Below are 17,376 nucleotides of genomic sequence, written 5' to 3'. Positions count from 1 at the left end.
CGGAGGCTCCTGCCGCCGCACCTCCGCCCTCCCGGGAACCCTTTCCGCAGCGAGTAGGCGCATTTCTGTCATCGCCAGCGCTGCTGCTTGGGGAGCGGGGCGGCGGCCTGAGGAAAGGGGAAGAGATTGCGGAGGGACAGCCCCCGGTGCGGGGCGGACAACCTATTTCCGTGCCGAGAAGGAAAATTAATAACGAACGGTATGAAGACAGAACGGAAGAGCCTTGCGGGGCGAGAAGCAGCGCCCCGGGTTCTCTCCGCTCCCCAGGGAAGGGGAAACACTGAGGCTGCGCTCCACCAACCCACGCTTCAGTGTTAGCCTGAACTGAGCCACGGAAACTTATGCCCAGGTGGAACCCGTATGAGAAACACAGCCGCGCAGTTACAAGGTCTGGACGTGCTGGAATATTTCTGAGTCTGGGGCACTTTGTGTCTGGCATGCCCTTGTGCTGTAGCTGCATGCCGTTTTCAGAAAAGCCAGCAAATTCATTCCCCTTGAACTCCTTTCTGTCTAGCCCTGGCATAAACATCTAATGGCGCTACCTCAGAATTCAAACCTGTCTGAGAACCATCTTGGCAGCTGCCTTTACCAAAAGGTTGGTACCTGCTCGACCTCAGCTCAATCTCAGGCTGCCCACACCACCAGAGTCTTCCCTGCACTTTGCTTTCCCCCCCTCATACTCTCTGCCTCCAAATCTGGATTTCTAGATGAAGGCCAGTATTAAATCACTACAGCTGCCTGAGTACTTCTCTCCACTCTGTCTATCCAACATGCAGAGCTAAGCCAGGAAAAGCCTGGTCCTTCCTGGTCTTGAGTTTTTATCTCAAAAAGAAGAGGCTCAAAAGACAAAATGACATTCTCTGTGAAGTGTGCTGCTGCACACCATCTAGGACAAGCAGTCCTGTTTCTGATCAGTCTTGCTTACCTTCTCCTTAGCTACTTTTCTGATTTCCCAAAGAGTTACCAAACTATACAGTAACCCATGACTGACTGCTGTATTTCCTGTAGTTGACGTCTACAACCCAAGTAAGGCAGCATTTACTTGCACCTTTCCTTCCCTTCAGTCCACACCCTGGAACAAATGCCAAGAAGCATGCTTTGGATATGGCATCTGGAAAGCAAGACTATCTCATCAACTTGTCACCATGTGCTTGCTATCTTGACCAATTTGTTATTTTCTTTTCACACTGTAAAACTAACATTCATCAAAACTGCTTCATTTTTTATTCTACATCTCATTCATTTCCCTTTGAGAGAGGATTTCACCTTCTCACTGCTCTCAAAAGTAAAATACTTTTTTGCTTTCCATATATGTCTAAAGATTCTCCAGATACGTGGTGAGAGGCTGATAGGGACTGGCACAGATGAGGGAAGTATTTGTACTCTTTTGCTTCCTTGGCTGCTGGTAGCTGATGTTCTGAGAGTTTGACCGATCTAGTCTAGACCTTTGATTTAGAGCCAAAGTTTTCAAGTACAAACCAGAGATAACACGGGAACTGACAAATATTGACTCAGGAAGAATTGAAGATTTTACCCTGAAAATATGTATGTCTCATAAAGGAAAGATGTCCAACTTGGACACTGGGTGAGGATACTTTTCAGAAATGAGTAATGACAAAAACATATAGGCGGGGGGGGAAAAAAAAAAGGGAGAAATCTCTTCCTTAACTTTGCCTTTACTACTGAAGTATACGGCCCTTTTTCAGGAATACAAGGTGATAATGCACGAGGACTAACATTTCTATTAGCCAGAAAGGAACTTGGGACACCCAGACATCTTAGTTAATAGCCCCTTTATTGGAGCTCACATGAGAATTATAAAGAGGACAATAAAGACAATCTTACCTCCCTTCAGATGCTGGGAATCCCAAGCTCTGCAGCATCAGACACACCTCCAGTCAGGGAACAGCTCGTGATGCAGATCCCATCTGTGGAGAGATTCCCCAATGTTTTGGTTTGTAGGATCTTCTGAGAAGAAAACCACCCTGGTCATCATTGCTGCTGTTAAACAAAGGATGCTCACACAAAAACACGCTGCTTCACTTTCAGCTAAAGACAACATGCAGGTGCTGCAATTGCCAGTGCCAGGAGGGAGCTCCTACAGGTTACAATTACCTGGCCAAGTATTTTCTGTGGCCAGAAGGCCAAGCTGCACCTGCACCAGAGCACAGCATAGCCTGTACTGTAACATAACCTGCGCCTTCTCAGGTTAACTGCCATGTGGGTCATTAACTCCCTTATGTACAATGGTCTTCTGGTTACAACACTGCTGAAATAGAACTGTCATAGTGTACAGACCATCACATTCCTGGCCTAAAGGTTAAGCAAGGTTATTGGGTAATTTACCAGTTTTCAGCAATGTAAGTATTAGCTGTGTGGGAATTCGGAAAATACAACATAGCACTATAAAAAAATTATTTAATTGTTCTGCAACTTCAAGTCTTCAACAAGATGACAGATAATCCTGTTAAAGTTAGTCTGAAGTTGCATAAGAACTCCAGTGCATACAGAAGCTAAGTGAAGTATCTCCTCCCAACAGTTAAATATATTTATTTCAGGATACAAATCCTTTAATGCAGTATAAAAAAAAATACAGAAAGAATGCCTTTAATAGGTGAAACAAAAATCCATTGCAGCCAGGATTTCCTGTGTGCATGGGAGTGCCCCAAGACACACTATGGTGCAGTCCCTCTCCCAGCAGTTCGGGCTGCACTTTCCACCACATCTGCTTATTTACACCCTCTCCATCCTGCCCCTACACCAGTGGCAGGATGCCCTCGCCAGCTGCCTCCTAGCCCCGGCCAAACGGCCGTTCACACCACCAGCAGGAGGAAGCTGGCGGGGCAATAAGAAAAACCATTTTATCTGTGGGATCTGCATTCCGCCCCCGAAGCAGTGGACATGGGCTGCTTGCACACCTCCAGATGGTGAGCACTGACAAGGGTGCTCCTGTTTGACATCTTTGGCCCTGGTCCAGTGATGTTCATACATATTCCTCCTCTGCCCCTGCACCTGTTGCTGCCTCTGGTCAATTACCTCCCACCCCCCCAACCCCTTCCCCTTCATCTTTAGCCCCTTTCCTCTGTGAGGGTTTTAAGATTTTTCAGTATAATTCACATGCAGAATTCAAGAGCTCAGTAGGGATTAGGAGAAGAGGAGCACATCCTACAGCCACTGCTCGAGGCTGAGCAGAAGAGCCAGGGCACTTTCTCTGGGACTTCCCCAGCACCCACCTTCACGGTTTAGTGATGTTAGATAGTATAGGCTTGGCTTTATTACCTGTTACCCATGAAGTTGTCCAACCCTTTTTGAACCTGTTGATACCTGTGATCTGTATCCCCAACATCTCCTGCAAACAAGTCCTCTTTTAGGGTTTTAAACAAGTCTTCTGCTGATTTTATCAAGTAGCCCTAATGCTGATGTTCTAAGATTTTATGAAAATAGCTCTGCCCAACTCTCTGCCTGCTTTTGTAAAGCTAGCTCCGTCACATCCACATTTGTAGTCTCCTCCTCCCACTGGAGCCCTACCTTCCCCAGCTCCATGGCAATTTGGTTTCCTTCATACCATTTGGTGTGGAACCTAGTCAAAAGATGCTGGCAACTCACCAGACCCCTGGCACCAAAGCTGGATCTAGCACTAGGTGACACACCTTGGCCTGCAGCTGTTTCACAGCTCCATTCCTTTAGAAGTAATGGCTGACTGAATTTCATCTGGGCCGGGGGGCATTACTGAGCATACCTGTTTGGTGCAATAAATCCTGCACATGTACCTTAGCTTGAGATAAATTCTAACTGCCTGCTACAAAAAAAATGCAGGAGGTGTTGTAATTTATGTTTTCAGTAGTAGAAACCAGTGACCTGCAATAGATGGCAAATCCCAAGCTGTATGTACCCGGTCTTAAAACCGGAAAGAAAACAATATCGCATTCCCTTATTTAATTCTTTCAGCATTTTTTCTCACCATGAACAGCTATAACGTACTAACCTCATTGCTAACTTTCAGTGTTCGGTCTTTTGGATTATTAAAACCAACCACACTGTGCTGCTCTTCCTTAGCTCAGGAGATGAGATTTGCTTTGACCATGCCCCAGATCAGCAGATCAAAGTAGGAGCCTACACGTCCCCAACCATTCTCTTACAGGTGTTTCAGATAGCACACAAGAGTTGGAGCACAGGATCCAACTGAAGGTACATACTGGGTTACCTTCACTAGAATAAGTGAGGATGAAATGCAGGCACCATGACTACACCTAGAGAGAGATGTTGAGACTGTCTAGAGAGAGGGTCTAGAGCACAAGTCTTATGAAGAGCAGCTGAGGGAGCTAGGGTTGTTTAGCTTGGAGAAAAGGAGGCTGAGGGGAGACCTTATCACTCTCTACAACTACCTGAAAGGAGGTCGTAGCAAGATGGGTCTCATTCTCTTCTCCCAAGTAGCAAGAATAGGACAAGAGGAAATGGCCTCGAGTTGTGCCAGAGCAGGTTTAGATTCAATATTAGGAAAAATTTCTTCACCAAAAAGGTGAAGCATTGGAACAGGCTGCCCAGGGAAGTGTTTGTCACCATCCCTGGAGGTATTTAAAAGACGTGTAGATGTGGTGCTTAGGGATGTGGTTTAGTGCTGGACTTGGCAGTGTAAGGTTTGTGGTTGGACTCAATGATCTTAAAGGTCTTTTCCAACCTAAACGATTTTATGATTCTCTGATTGTATGTTGACATGTAAAGCAAACAAAGTAAAAAATAAAGCCAGAAGAATGCAGCAGGTTTGGAGGCATTTAGGTCAATGATTCTACCTAAACCGTGATCATTTTACACTGGTATAAGTTCATTCAGCTAAGTAACTCCTGTGATAACTGGCTTATTTCTAGAGAACAACTCCATCTGGAAAACCACTGTTGTGAAAGATTACACTTTGCCCCAACAGAGGAAAAAAAAATAATTTGAAATAATTCCAATTCTTGTAAGTTCTGCCTTCAAGAGCTGCCAGTCTGCAAACTGCCGTGCACGCTGAAGAGTCACTCAAAAATTTATTTATTCCATACAAATAGTTCTAACCTTCGCATGTATCAGAGAGCACAAAACGCTGGCTGGGGCACTTAAGGAAAAAAGCGAGTTGAAATGTAAAAAGCAATTCACATTCAAAGACAAGGACAAAGCAGAGAAGAAAACCCATTACAGTAAAAGCACTCCTTCACGCAATCGACCGTTCCCACAACACTGTTTGTTTACTGCAGGATCAGGTACCTGAAGGTCCCAACAATCTGGTGACACCAGTAATTTTCAGTGACACTCATTTATAAGTAATTTCAGAGACAAATCAACCAAAACCATCAGCAATTCAAGTACATCCCAGTAATTACAGAGACAAACCCCTTTTTAAAAAATGCTATGAACAAAGTCAGGCACCCTCAGCCATTTTTGGCACAGCAGGCTTTGATACATTTAAACTGAAAGACTACAGCTCACCTTCAAATACAGTTTGAAAGGTGAAACAGCTCTACATATAACCTTAAGTACTTGAAAAATCATAACAAGGAAAAAACTGGAAGTCTTTACCTTTTTGAAGTACTCTGATCATAACAGACTTTGGGACTTGGAATCCGGCAAATTTCATACAGCAGCATTTTCAAGGAGCAGCACCTGAATTCAACTTAAAAATTTTGCAGGGGAAGACGCCAAAATACCTTGCTAAATTAGTAGGTTTTTATATTACATTTTTATTTTGCAAGAAAATAAATTATACAACTTAAAAAATAAAATTCAAAAATTAAGCAGTACATCAAAATAGTTCAGCTGGACTGCCATACAGAAACTACCACCATTCAAAATTGTACAGCATTATTATCTTGGTAGTGGCACACATTCAAAATTGTAAATACCATACGTAGATAAGATATTACAACTCAGGAACTCAAGTTTGCTCAACACTCCAGACTACATATAGTGTATATGACAGGAAAGCTTTCATGTATTGTTTATTTCACAAATATGACCTCAAAGAATTACAAAGATAGCATCCCAGTCATTTAGATGAAAATAGAAAACAGTTTGAGTTTAAGATAGCAAATCTTTCTGTAAAACTATCAAATCTTTTTGCCAATTGTATTTTTAAAATTTGCACTTTACAGGACAATGGCATCCCAATGCAAATAAATGCAATGTGAATATTCAAAACATTTATATTAACTTTAAAAAGGTGAAAATGAGAAAGTCACATTGTCATTTGGAAATGTAACTGCATTACAGTCATAACAAATGAAAGATAGATGAGTAAAAATAGAAGCTAGGGACACCAACTATGGAAACAGGAAAATGGAAGACTTCAGAATTGAAACTGAGATCCTCATCAAGTTGTTGGGACAGAGAAAGGTTTAACAGTATGTCTTAATTAAACCCATTAAGAGTGATTTCCCCCCCCCCCTCTTCTACACCAGATTTCATTCCAGAGCTATTCACCGTGGCAGTGTGTGTGGCAACATGTTTTTCAGATGCAGCACCTCTTTAAGCTAGGTCTTTGGACATACATATTCATAGCTAAAAATTGCAGCCTTAAAAGTGCGTTGTTGCCATATTGCAAGTGAAGAATAGTTCATTTTCATTTAGATATGAACTCTACCCTCCCCAAAAGAACAGTTCACCCCAGATATCTCCCTGTGCCCCAGGTGATACTAGTTTTAAGTGCATATTGGTGAAAATGACCTGATGAAGGACGCTAAATGTGATTCTGAATCTTTAACAGATTTGCTGGTGTGAGTCTCAGATTTAATAAAAAACCCAACATCCATTTCCGGTACATATTTAAAGAAAAATGACCATGTCTTAGGCACATTACCAATTCCATTTCTGCATCCCAGGTGTTGAGAAATATATAGGTAACATTTAGGTTGTATTATTTTATATTTATTAGTTGAGGGAACGTGTAGCTCCTTAGCTTTGAGCAACCGCTTTCTGCATACACAACTGTTTAGGAAGCCAGAGTATGAGATGCAGTCTTTTAAACTTCTCCCTCAAATCTAAATCAATGGCTTCAAAATCAGCATTACCCCCTTTGCAGCTCCTTCTGCAAGACAATTTCACACCTGCTTTTCTATGGTTACGGGCTGGAATTTTTTAATGTTGACGAGTGCGCTCAGACTGTCATGTTTCCCCCCAATTATCCCAAGTGAGCACTTACTACTTTTAAGTTACAAAGACTGAACGTCTTGCAGTACAAATTTTATTAGAATTTGGGTTTTAATGTTCAAATAGTTTTACTGGTTAACTACATGGAGCATCACTTGCTTTTGGTTCTGAACTGCAACACCACAGGGCCAACAGAAAAGATTACTTTTAAACAGCATCCACTTTCGAGTATCAACAAAAGCATGTAACATAAGCTGTGGGATTTCAATCAATTGTAACCAGCCAGGTCTCAATTTCCCTCCATCTCTTGGTCATGAAACCCTCACTACCAAAAATTTCCTACTCAAATGTCCAAGTACACACTGTTCTCAGGTAGCCACACTGGCATTTACACGAGTAACAGCATGCAGCCTTGTTTAAGGGTGCAAACAGCCATTCTTGTAGTTTGCTTTTAAACCACTCTTACTGTAAACTTTACTGCAACCATGTGAAAGCAAAAGTCCTCCTCTTACTTACTGGAAGGTTTTCTTTTTTGATTAACGTTAATTATATCCTCTTCCCCCTTTCAATCATCAAGGACAGTAAGACCTTTAGAAGCTGTACTTGAACTGGTTAATTAACAATATTCACACAGTTGCGGTTTATAGAAGAATATACAGAAGAGTAAAGTGCAACTTACCTTTTGTCCCAAGAGAGGCACTCTGCTCCAGTGATTCATGTTATCAGTCCAGTACATGCTGGGAACTTTCAGAATAGCAGAGAGGCAGGCAGTGCCAAACAACTACTTCAGATGATTGAAAACAGAAGAGGTAACATTAAAAAGTTGAAATTCCTGATGTGTATTTGGCACTCTCTCTGCATACACTAAACAAGGTATTTTTCCTTAGCTTTTTACCATTTCATTAGAAATCTATTTTCTACCCTGCCAGTTTCAAAATAAAAAGCAGAGGGTTTTTCATAGAAAGATGATTCTAAGGAATAAACCAGTCAAATTGGATTAGCCTTGCATGTATCTGTAAATTTACCAATAAGGAATTAGTACAGGGATCTTCAAGTGTTATTTTCTTTTGGGGGGTAATTGTGCATCAATTATTTTTAATGCATTCAGATATATATAGTCATACTTAAATATTTGGAATACAAATATTAAATGTACAAGGAAATACACTTAATATTTCTGTTCAGTATAACAGGCCCACCCACGAAAACTGCCTTTGAAGTGAAGTATCATTCAAGAAAGCTTTACCTTCTCAAAAAGGATTGTAGCAAATCGGCTGTCCAAATAAGGTAACAAATAATGTATATCCACTTGTTTACAGCAAACAATTTAAAAACAATGATCTCCTGCTTAAGGAAAAATATCACCCATGACTTGGAATTATTTTTATGTCACTTATTTGTCAATTATTAACATCCAGTTACTAGATTGAAGCACTGCTCTAGCCAACAGGTTTTAACTGTAACAAATGCGTATCAGTTGTGATGTGTTTGTGTCTCTCAAATGTTATTACATATAAAGGATCAAAAGGTGGACAGTACATTACTCCGTTGATCCAAAACACAAAAGTGAAAGTGCTACTTCTAGTCCTAATTGCATTAAAAAAAAAGAAACAAACAAACCAAAAAAAACCCCAAACCCCAAACAAAACTAATAGCAGTTCCTCAGTGCATGAATATTTGAATATTTTCTCCTTGTGCAAGTACTGGTCATCTAAAAACCCAAACCTGTATTCTTCCTGGTGTGTGTAAATCAAATCTACTTTAAAAAGTTCACAATGGGCTCTTCATGAATGCAAGTTTCCCACAAAACAGCATGCTGTTAAAAGTGTGCAACATGAAGGGAATGCCATCATGCTAGCTGAAAGAGATTGGCAAAATAGAGTCCTCTGTAAGGTAAGGCAGGGATTTTAATACGTAACGAAAGTCAAAACAAGTCCTTCTGGAGCACAAACTGTTGCAGCTGTCTGTCCAAGCACCCTTCCATTTATGTTCTCAACATCCTGCAAAGTCCTCAAATTATGCCATATATATGAAGGTGTTGATATCCGACTCATCTCTTCTGATATACTTGTGCTCTATAAGCCACTCAATTTGCTCTTTTATCATTTTCTTTTGTGGCAAGAACATGTTTTTCAATATTTCTACCAGTTCAGTCTGAAGCTGGGCATTAGTAATTTTCTTCCGCATCTTCATTATTTGGATGATAGCCTCCTGGTAGGGGACAAGACAAAAAAAAAAAAAAAAAAATTAAATGCCTGGGTGAAGGGAGAAAGTGAAAACAGCATTAATACGGGGCTCCTAGTAAGGCAAGATAGCAACAAATTTGTATTTCCTCCTTAAAAATCAGATATATGCTGCATTTCTTAGACTAAGTAGATACTAAACGGAAAAAAATGAAGCACTGGCAAGATGCGAGAGATAAGACAAGTCCAGCCAAAGGAGAATCTGCAATTAAATACCTAGAGTGTTAATTACTCACTAAAACCTAATGTTCATTCACTCTCTGAGCAGAAGTCGTCCTTTTCCAGGGTGACTTGTGATATACCTTGTGAATACCTCATGAAATGCAAGCTTAATGTCAAACTGGAAATCACAAGGAGCTCTCCTTTCATAAATACAACCAGGCATTAATCTGTCTGCTGGAAGCGTGGCTACGATATTAAATCAGGTGGTACAATTAACAATGCACATGGCCTGGAATCTAATCTGACTGATAGAACAGACCTGCAGTTTTTTAAGGTAAGATAGGATTTTTTGAGACTCCATGGTAGGTAATGATCTCCGATGCCCGAAAAAAATTAGGTTGGTTGTTTGTTTTTGGTTTTTTTTTTTTGGAGCTGTCAGCTCAAAAGATCTGAGTATCTGACTGAAGGACAACCAACCATAATGCAGGAAGCTACAGTTTGTGCATCTAAGATGTACTTACAAACTTTCCCTCTAAAGAGAAGGCCTCTCAAAAACTCATACTGCTACTACTAAAGCATGATCACATCTCTAAGATTACTCTCTTCATACAGAGCAGTCAAAGAGATCTCAACAATACTGTCTATTGATGTTTGTGGCTCGTCAGTCAAGTTTACCATCTGCTGATGCCACCCACCACTACACTGTTATGCCTTCACCGCTTAATATCTGCTTTGTCCTCTTTAAAAATGATAACCTGATACATCAGAACAGGAGGCTGATAACTGCAAGTGCACAAAAAACATACAGGCAAAATCCATATTCACAAAGGATCTACACCAAATAGCCAAAGTCAGTTCCAGTGGGATTCAAAAGCATTCATTTCATACATCAACATCTACGTGCGGACAGCATGCCTCAGTAGTAATACAACAGGGTACAAGAGAAATAGGAAATTTTGTAATTCCTCTGGAAGTGTACTTGCCTGGGTTCGCAATATTCTTAGCTGGACTATTCCTTCATTTTCCTCTTCCCGCATTCTCTCTGTAGTAAGTTGTAATCGACCAATCAAATTTATCTTGCCCCTTTTCTGAACTTTAGCGTTTTTTCTGAAAAAGTTGTATTGTATGAAGATAAGCAAAAAAATACATTTTCAATTAAGGAATTCCTGTTAAACTTAAATTACAGCAGCAAGAAGTACCATCACATATCAGATATTTACAGGCTACTAGCATTGCAGCACTAAGATAGCTGGCTAACAAATCAAAACTAATTATCCCTACCTCCGCACAATAAAACCTGAATACACTGGCATTACAGAAAAATCCATCAGCTGGAACTGACAGCATCCAAAGTTTAAAACAGCACTAAGTTTTCAAGAATAAAATTTCAGAAAAATACATTTCAGTTTCGTTATATAAAACTAGAGATCTTTGGAGGAAGTTTTTACAACAAAGTTCAGGAAATTGGACTAGTTAATATTCCATCAAAAGACCTGTCTGTCTAGCAGAAATAAGGGACAAACACCAGCTACTGTAACAAAGAAAGCTGATGGCATTCTCCAGCGGTCACCCACACTTTCTGTACAGCCTGTCCCTTCTGTCAGGACCTCTCATAATTTCCTGCAGCTCACAGTCCTGATGACAGGATGAAACATCATGGCCCTGGGCAAGAACAAAAGCCCCAGGAAAGCAGATTCATCACCTCTCTCCCTCTCCACAGATCCAGATGTCCAGCTGCTACTAAGAACGAGGCCTAGAATCTGAGGTTGCTATAAAGGAGACAGTTCTAATCATAGTCATAGAGAGAGGCAAAACCCGAAGTAAAACATGCTGAATGTTACAGACCATTTAGATATTCTCTCTTTATACTACCTTATGTTCTGAAGGATTTCAAAGCACCAGTAAAAGAGCACTGCAATTCTCACTGAAATAAAGACACTCCTCTCCAGTGAGAGCCACACCAAAGTGTCCAGCTTTTGACAGCATACCACATTATTAAGCAGTATCACTTCCTTTTGTAACTTAGCACTTCAGTGTTGAAACTCTGTGTGTGTAATCAATACAGCACTAGTGCTCTGCTTACGTGGAAATCTTCCTATATGAAATTTTATGGGCTCATTAATAACAGGAAGATAGCAAAACATGCGATTTAGCATCTCATCCTATGGTGTTTATGAAATTTAATTTCTCAGAAAACAGCATCATAGAAACATTGGTCTGAAGGGGCTGCTGGAGGTCATCTAGTCCAACCACCAACTTGAAGCATGACTATCACCAAAACTAAGTCAGAATAAGGGCAGCAAAGCATGTGTCTAGCTGAATCTTGAAAACTTTCAAGGATGGAGGTTAACTTAAAGTGAATTCCTTTAATTATAGATTAGTACATTATTATTTTACTTTTCAAACATCATCTTACATTAAACTGAACTCCTGGTTCACCGAGAAGAGGGTTCCTTCTGTAAAGTCTTTGGGTGAATTGACTTGAGGTTCATACAATAAAACCTGACGTTTCAGCTTTGGAAATGCTACAAGAGACTACAGAGAAAAGGGGAGGGGAAAGAATGAAAATAAAACACCAGACTTTCTAAATGGAAACAATTACTTTTTAAGAACATAGCTCACTGCTGTGCAGACTGTAGTGAGGGAACCCTGCAGCTGCTTTTGAAGCTGCTGAAGGGCAACGCAAAGATACTAGTAAAACCAGAGAGGAGACACAGTTTACCAAATCTCCTTCTGAAATGGCTTAGCTTAAGTAAAATGCACAAACTCACAGCTACAGAAGTGGTGTTAAGTCTGATTTACATCATTTCTCTCTTTATTCTTGAGCTCAATAATTAAAAGTCTAATAGAGCAAACACTGAAGTTATTTTTAAGAAACATGTATTTATCAGGTGCCACTGATTTACTAGAACTAGACCTGTCCCACACCACAAATCACAATCATAACTGTGTGCTTTAGGCAGCATATGGTCAAAAAGATCTTGCCATTTCCAAAAACTTAAGTTCAATAACACTGGTAGAGAAAATGTGTTAATGTAACAGCTGCGTCTGCTCAGCAGTAGTGTAAGGAGCCAGCATTACAACTGGTTAATTAGCAAGAAAGGCGCTCACATTTCAAAGTGTTAACTGACAGTGCTTTAAAAATACTAATCCAGTATTTTAGAGTACAATTATCAAGAAGAAATCTGTTTCAAGAGAAAGGGAAATACCCATAAAGTCCTCCTAAGTTCTGCATCAGGGAGTTCAGTTGCCAGTTTAAGATTTTCAAAGCTGATCTTCTCTCTGGGTCTTTGGTTCCATGCAAACAGCACAGCTAGCTGAAATGTTGTTACCTCCAAGTCATACTGGCCAACCTCATTCTTAAATGTTATCTGTGAACAGGATGACAATTTTACTTGTAAGCCTTGCTGGATCACAAGCTTTCTTACTACTATAAATACACAGAAACTAAAGTCATTGAGGGTGATACACCAAAAACTATACACTTACAATTCCATTAGACATGAGGTGGTGCCAATGCAGTTTCCTACCGCTGTGATTCTTTTTATAAAATTCTTCAACTTCTGGGATGAGATCTTCCAATTCCGTGGGCAGCGAGACAAACACTTTTTCAGAACTTCGGGACCAGGCACCAGCATTTAAAATTTTAATATTCACAGAGTCAGCTGTAGAGACAATACTGAACTCTATGAATCTCCAGGTATAAAAGATAAACAAAATGCTTTTTTTTTACTGTAAACACAATTATAGGGACTGAATTTTCAGAAAGTAGCAGGGTGTCTACCTACTTAAACATTAAGGTACTCTATTTATGCACCACTGGCTTAAATCTGTGGGGTTTTTGGCTCTCCTCTGCAGAGCTCCTTAAGCCCTGATGCAACTTTATAGTTGATGCCTGTAAGCACTACTCAAGGATTTTCAGCAGTAGCAGGTCCAAACCTGAATGCTCCTCAGCCTCTCTCATCAGTGAAATTTAACCTCAGAAATGTGATTTAAGCTCTACATAGCACGCACCCCGTTCTCCTGCTGGCAGATGAAGGAGCACAGCATGAAGCACTCATGAAAAATAACGAAGGCATAAAAGAACATAGTAGTTCAGAATTCACCTGGTTGATACTGATTCAAGCCCCTGCTTGGAATTCATCTACCAGACCAGGGAGTCTGTATCTACAAGACTGCTCATAATGAAAACTCACAATAACTTGCAGAATTGTATAGCTCCAGTGCCAACTGTAAGAGAAAGCAGAGTCTACGGACACTTCCAGTCTAGGGGTAACAATGCTGTGAAGACTATGTTCAGCCTGCAGTTGATGTAATTTTTAACTCAAGATTCAACAGAATTATTTTTCACTAAGAGAAATTAAAAACGGCAAATAATTTTACAACAATACCTGGTAAAGCAAGTTTATTATTTTTGTGCATTTCTTTGAAGGCCTGGTTCAAGTCTTCAGATACTTTGATATCCTGGAACATTCTAGCCAGCTTGTTTACATAGTCTGCCGGCATTCCTACTTCCTGTATAAACAAACACAACACTAAACTATGACAGAGACAACTATGAACAAAAAGCTTTATTTTTAAAATAATCTTAAAAAAATGAAGAGCATTAAAGTACACAGTTATCATCACTTTACTGTAACAGTTAATATGCAATGCAAAATAAAGTTTTTTTACACGGATCATAAGTAGTTACTCCTTAAGGGCATAAGATGATTCTTTTAAAGAAATTCAAGCGCTGAAGAACATATGCATGTATTAAAGAATCAATAAATTCTGAGATTTGAAGGAATGTTTAAAGGAATGCAAATAATATTCTAATCTACATAAAATTTCACAATTAGAACACAGCTCAAATTATTTACATACCTAAACAACAAGTACACTGCATTTTTCTCATTTGTATATGGAATATATGAAGCCTTCAGGTAATTATATGCAAAACACTTTAAAAATCTATCACTATGACTATTAGGATCAACATTTCTCTTAGGAAAGAGCTAAACTGTTTTACTTACAAGTATTGCAATAAAATTTAAGATAGGATATCTAAGTTCAAGAGTGGGCATTAATATCACAAGCAAGAGGCACAACCAAACAAAGGAAGATGTCAGGCTACTTACTCTGAGCCATTCCACCATATTCTCTTCAATTTCACTATCAGCTGATATATCTAATATCAGGCGTCTTGTTAAGTGAGCTTTGTGGTATCGCATGAAAACATCTTTATTCTGTACATATTTAAGTACCAAAAGCTGTCAAAAAAGTAATTTTAATGTATTTATATGCATTGTCAATCAGACAAATCTGTGAATGCTGATCTAATGCCACTGTAGACTATGAAGAAAAACGCTACTTGACATTGCCTTAAGAGCAACTGTGATAATACTATCACAGGCACCAGCTATGAATCTTTCATAATATCACACCTCCAACTTCTTCATTTGTCCACCATCAAGACCCTTCTCTTAAATCAGAAAATACATTAACACCATTATGTAAGAGTCTCCTGTATTTTTTCCTAGACTAACATTAGTTAATGTGATACACTACAGTCTGATACAGGCATTAATTTAGCATACTAATTTTGTGAACTGACAGAGGCATAAAACATGGCATGATTTATAAGGCAAACACAAACATACTTGATGACATAATAAAAACTCTTTTCCCTATTATTACACATTGTATAACTGTTTTTGAAGATCAAGGCCTCCACCCACATAAGGAAATAAAACAAATTCAATCATCAGAATAATTGAGAAGTAGAAAGCAAAAACATACCACTTCTTTAAGCTTCGCTTCAATTTCTTCAGAGGTTAGTTTTTTGCTTAGTGGTGTTTTTCTTAGCAACATGTCACAGTAATTAGCAAGCAGCTCAGGGCATTTGGATTCAGGCTGTGTTTTCAATCCAACACTAAATAAAAGAACAACAATGTATCTTCAAACTGTATAGAATCCTGCTATTCTGGAGTAGCCACACTGTTAAGGAGACAAGAGCCCTCTTTCCTGGTGGTGAATTCATATCCTCATTAAACTAACCAAAAATTAGGGATAACTCCCTTTTCTTCTTGAAAAAATAAATAATACCAAACACTTTCAAAGAACTTCTACAGCTTGATGATTCCTACTGCTTTTAATTTTAAAACTCTAACAGTGAAGGATTACGTGAAACAACCAAATATGGCATTTCAGTAAGTATTCCAGTAATGAATTAACAAATGCCGCAGTGAAATGCTTCTCTGCTCGTCAGTATCTCTGAAGTCTCAAGAACAACCTCCTGCACTGCATTTCACAGACTGCAAAACCCAACACATCACATAGTAACAGGATAAAATTATTTTAGAGCAGGTATAAACTAACATTTTACAGATTAAAAACAGATTAAGGCTGAAGAAGATGATGCTACAACAGACAGACTGTGGTTCTTCAAAATGCACACAGGCACAAGGTCACTTTCTGAGCCTGTGTCTAGACTGGTGACTAGAACAGTGCCAAGGACCAACCCCTCTTTCTACAGTCAGATGGCACCAACTTGTTTGCAAGTCTCAAAGAATCAAAACAAAGACAGTAGGTAAGACAGCAGGTAAGAAGCTGTGGGGATGCTCAGGAATCCAGTGGTGTTCTCATTCCCTCACCCTCTCAACTAGTGCAGACAGCACTAAAACTCTCAGACAACTTGCTTGTCCTTTTTAATTCATAAAGAGCTTGCAGGCTAGTGTCTTCTGCCCTCCTAAAAACCATTTGGCATAAAAGCAGATCACTAGTCTTTTGGTTATTACAAGACAGAACCCTTATTTATTTAACCAATGCATTCCCAGGTATCTCTGAACAGGAGTCTTCAAGATACAGTGATGAAAAATTAACAAATTCCATATTCTTAGGCTGAACTTAATGGCACAAATTAAGCAGGATGAAGTTTCATTTTACTTAAACAAGACTGCATATGTAGACAGCTTGAAAGAGCTTGGAAAGAAGAATGCTGAACAGACAGACGACTGTTGCCATCATGGTCGTTTTTAAGAAACCACTAGGCAGGTTTAGCTTTAGGAGTGAAACACAGTTTGAATGAGGTACTGATATGGATGCTGGCCAGAGGAAATGAAAACATCAGCAGAGACCTAAACCACTCCTCTACCTTGCCTACATCTATACCAAGTATACAAAGCAGGGGCCCAATCTTTTGTAAAGGTCTTCCTCCGGTAACATAAAAGCAGCAAGACTATTTCCTGTCCAGATTTACCATCAGTCCAAAATCAAATGCAGAATAAGAACCAGAATGCTGAACAGGTATTTATATGCATTCACCCCTAATGCATCACCCCTAGAAGTAATTGGAAAGAGAAGCTGGAAGCCCACCTACATAAGCTTTGTTTCCATAGTAAATCAGACTACAAACTATATATAAGCAATCCCAACCACTTTACAGATTCCTACTCAAGTGGCCCTCCCATGTTAAATGCTAATAATCAATTAACTGACTGCTACCTTCTCTTGGCTGAGTTAGCAGTGTGGCTGCTACAAGCATGGTCTTTCTTCTTGAGTCACACAGGTCTGCTTAATCTACTGGAAACTGTTTAAACTAACCTCGTTAATCCTGCACCAAAACAGAAATGTAACACCCAGACAGGTTGCACTCACAGCTGACACAAGAGTAGGTGATAAACAGCTTGCAGATGGTTACATCTGAATCAGCCGCAGTTATTCCCATAAAGATGACTGCCTCAGTTTCCCTCAGGACTTTTACTGATGTTGCAGCAGAGTTGTACAGCTCAGGTGTTTGGAATTAATAACCCAGGAATCTATTATTAAATTCAGCTAACAAACTGACTCATTACTACAAAATAAGAGATTC

The 17,376-nt window shown here is 39.6% G+C and overlaps 1 protein-coding gene across 1 annotated transcript in view; it reads right to left on the bottom strand.

Annotated features, from left to right (window-relative positions):
* Positions 1-6,411: 6,411 nt before the first annotated feature.
* CUL5 (cullin 5) overlaps positions 6,412-17,376 on the bottom strand; it is a 31,649-nt gene continuing 20,684 nt past the window's right edge. Inside the window, exons 12-19 of the mRNA XM_026848055.1 lie at positions 15,306-15,438; positions 14,645-14,776; positions 13,916-14,039; positions 13,014-13,189; positions 12,734-12,895; positions 11,941-12,059; positions 10,508-10,631; positions 6,412-9,330 (exon numbers count right to left, since the gene is read on the bottom strand). Of these exons, the coding sequence (XP_026703856.1) occupies positions 9,136-9,330; positions 10,508-10,631; positions 11,941-12,059; positions 12,734-12,895; positions 13,014-13,189; positions 13,916-14,039; positions 14,645-14,776; positions 15,306-15,438 (1,165 nt within the window). The 3' untranslated portion in view covers positions 6,412-9,135. The remainder of the gene's footprint in view (positions 9,331-10,507; positions 10,632-11,940; positions 12,060-12,733; positions 12,896-13,013; positions 13,190-13,915; positions 14,040-14,644; positions 14,777-15,305; positions 15,439-17,376) is intronic.

This window comes from Athene cunicularia, assembly GCF_003259725.1.
Source record: "Athene cunicularia isolate RWA chromosome 1 unlocalized genomic scaffold, athCun1 chr1_part1, whole genome shotgun sequence".
Classification (NCBI taxonomy): Eukaryota; Metazoa; Chordata; class Aves; order Strigiformes; family Strigidae; genus Athene; species Athene cunicularia.
This window is presented reverse-complemented; position numbering and strand designations above follow the sequence as displayed.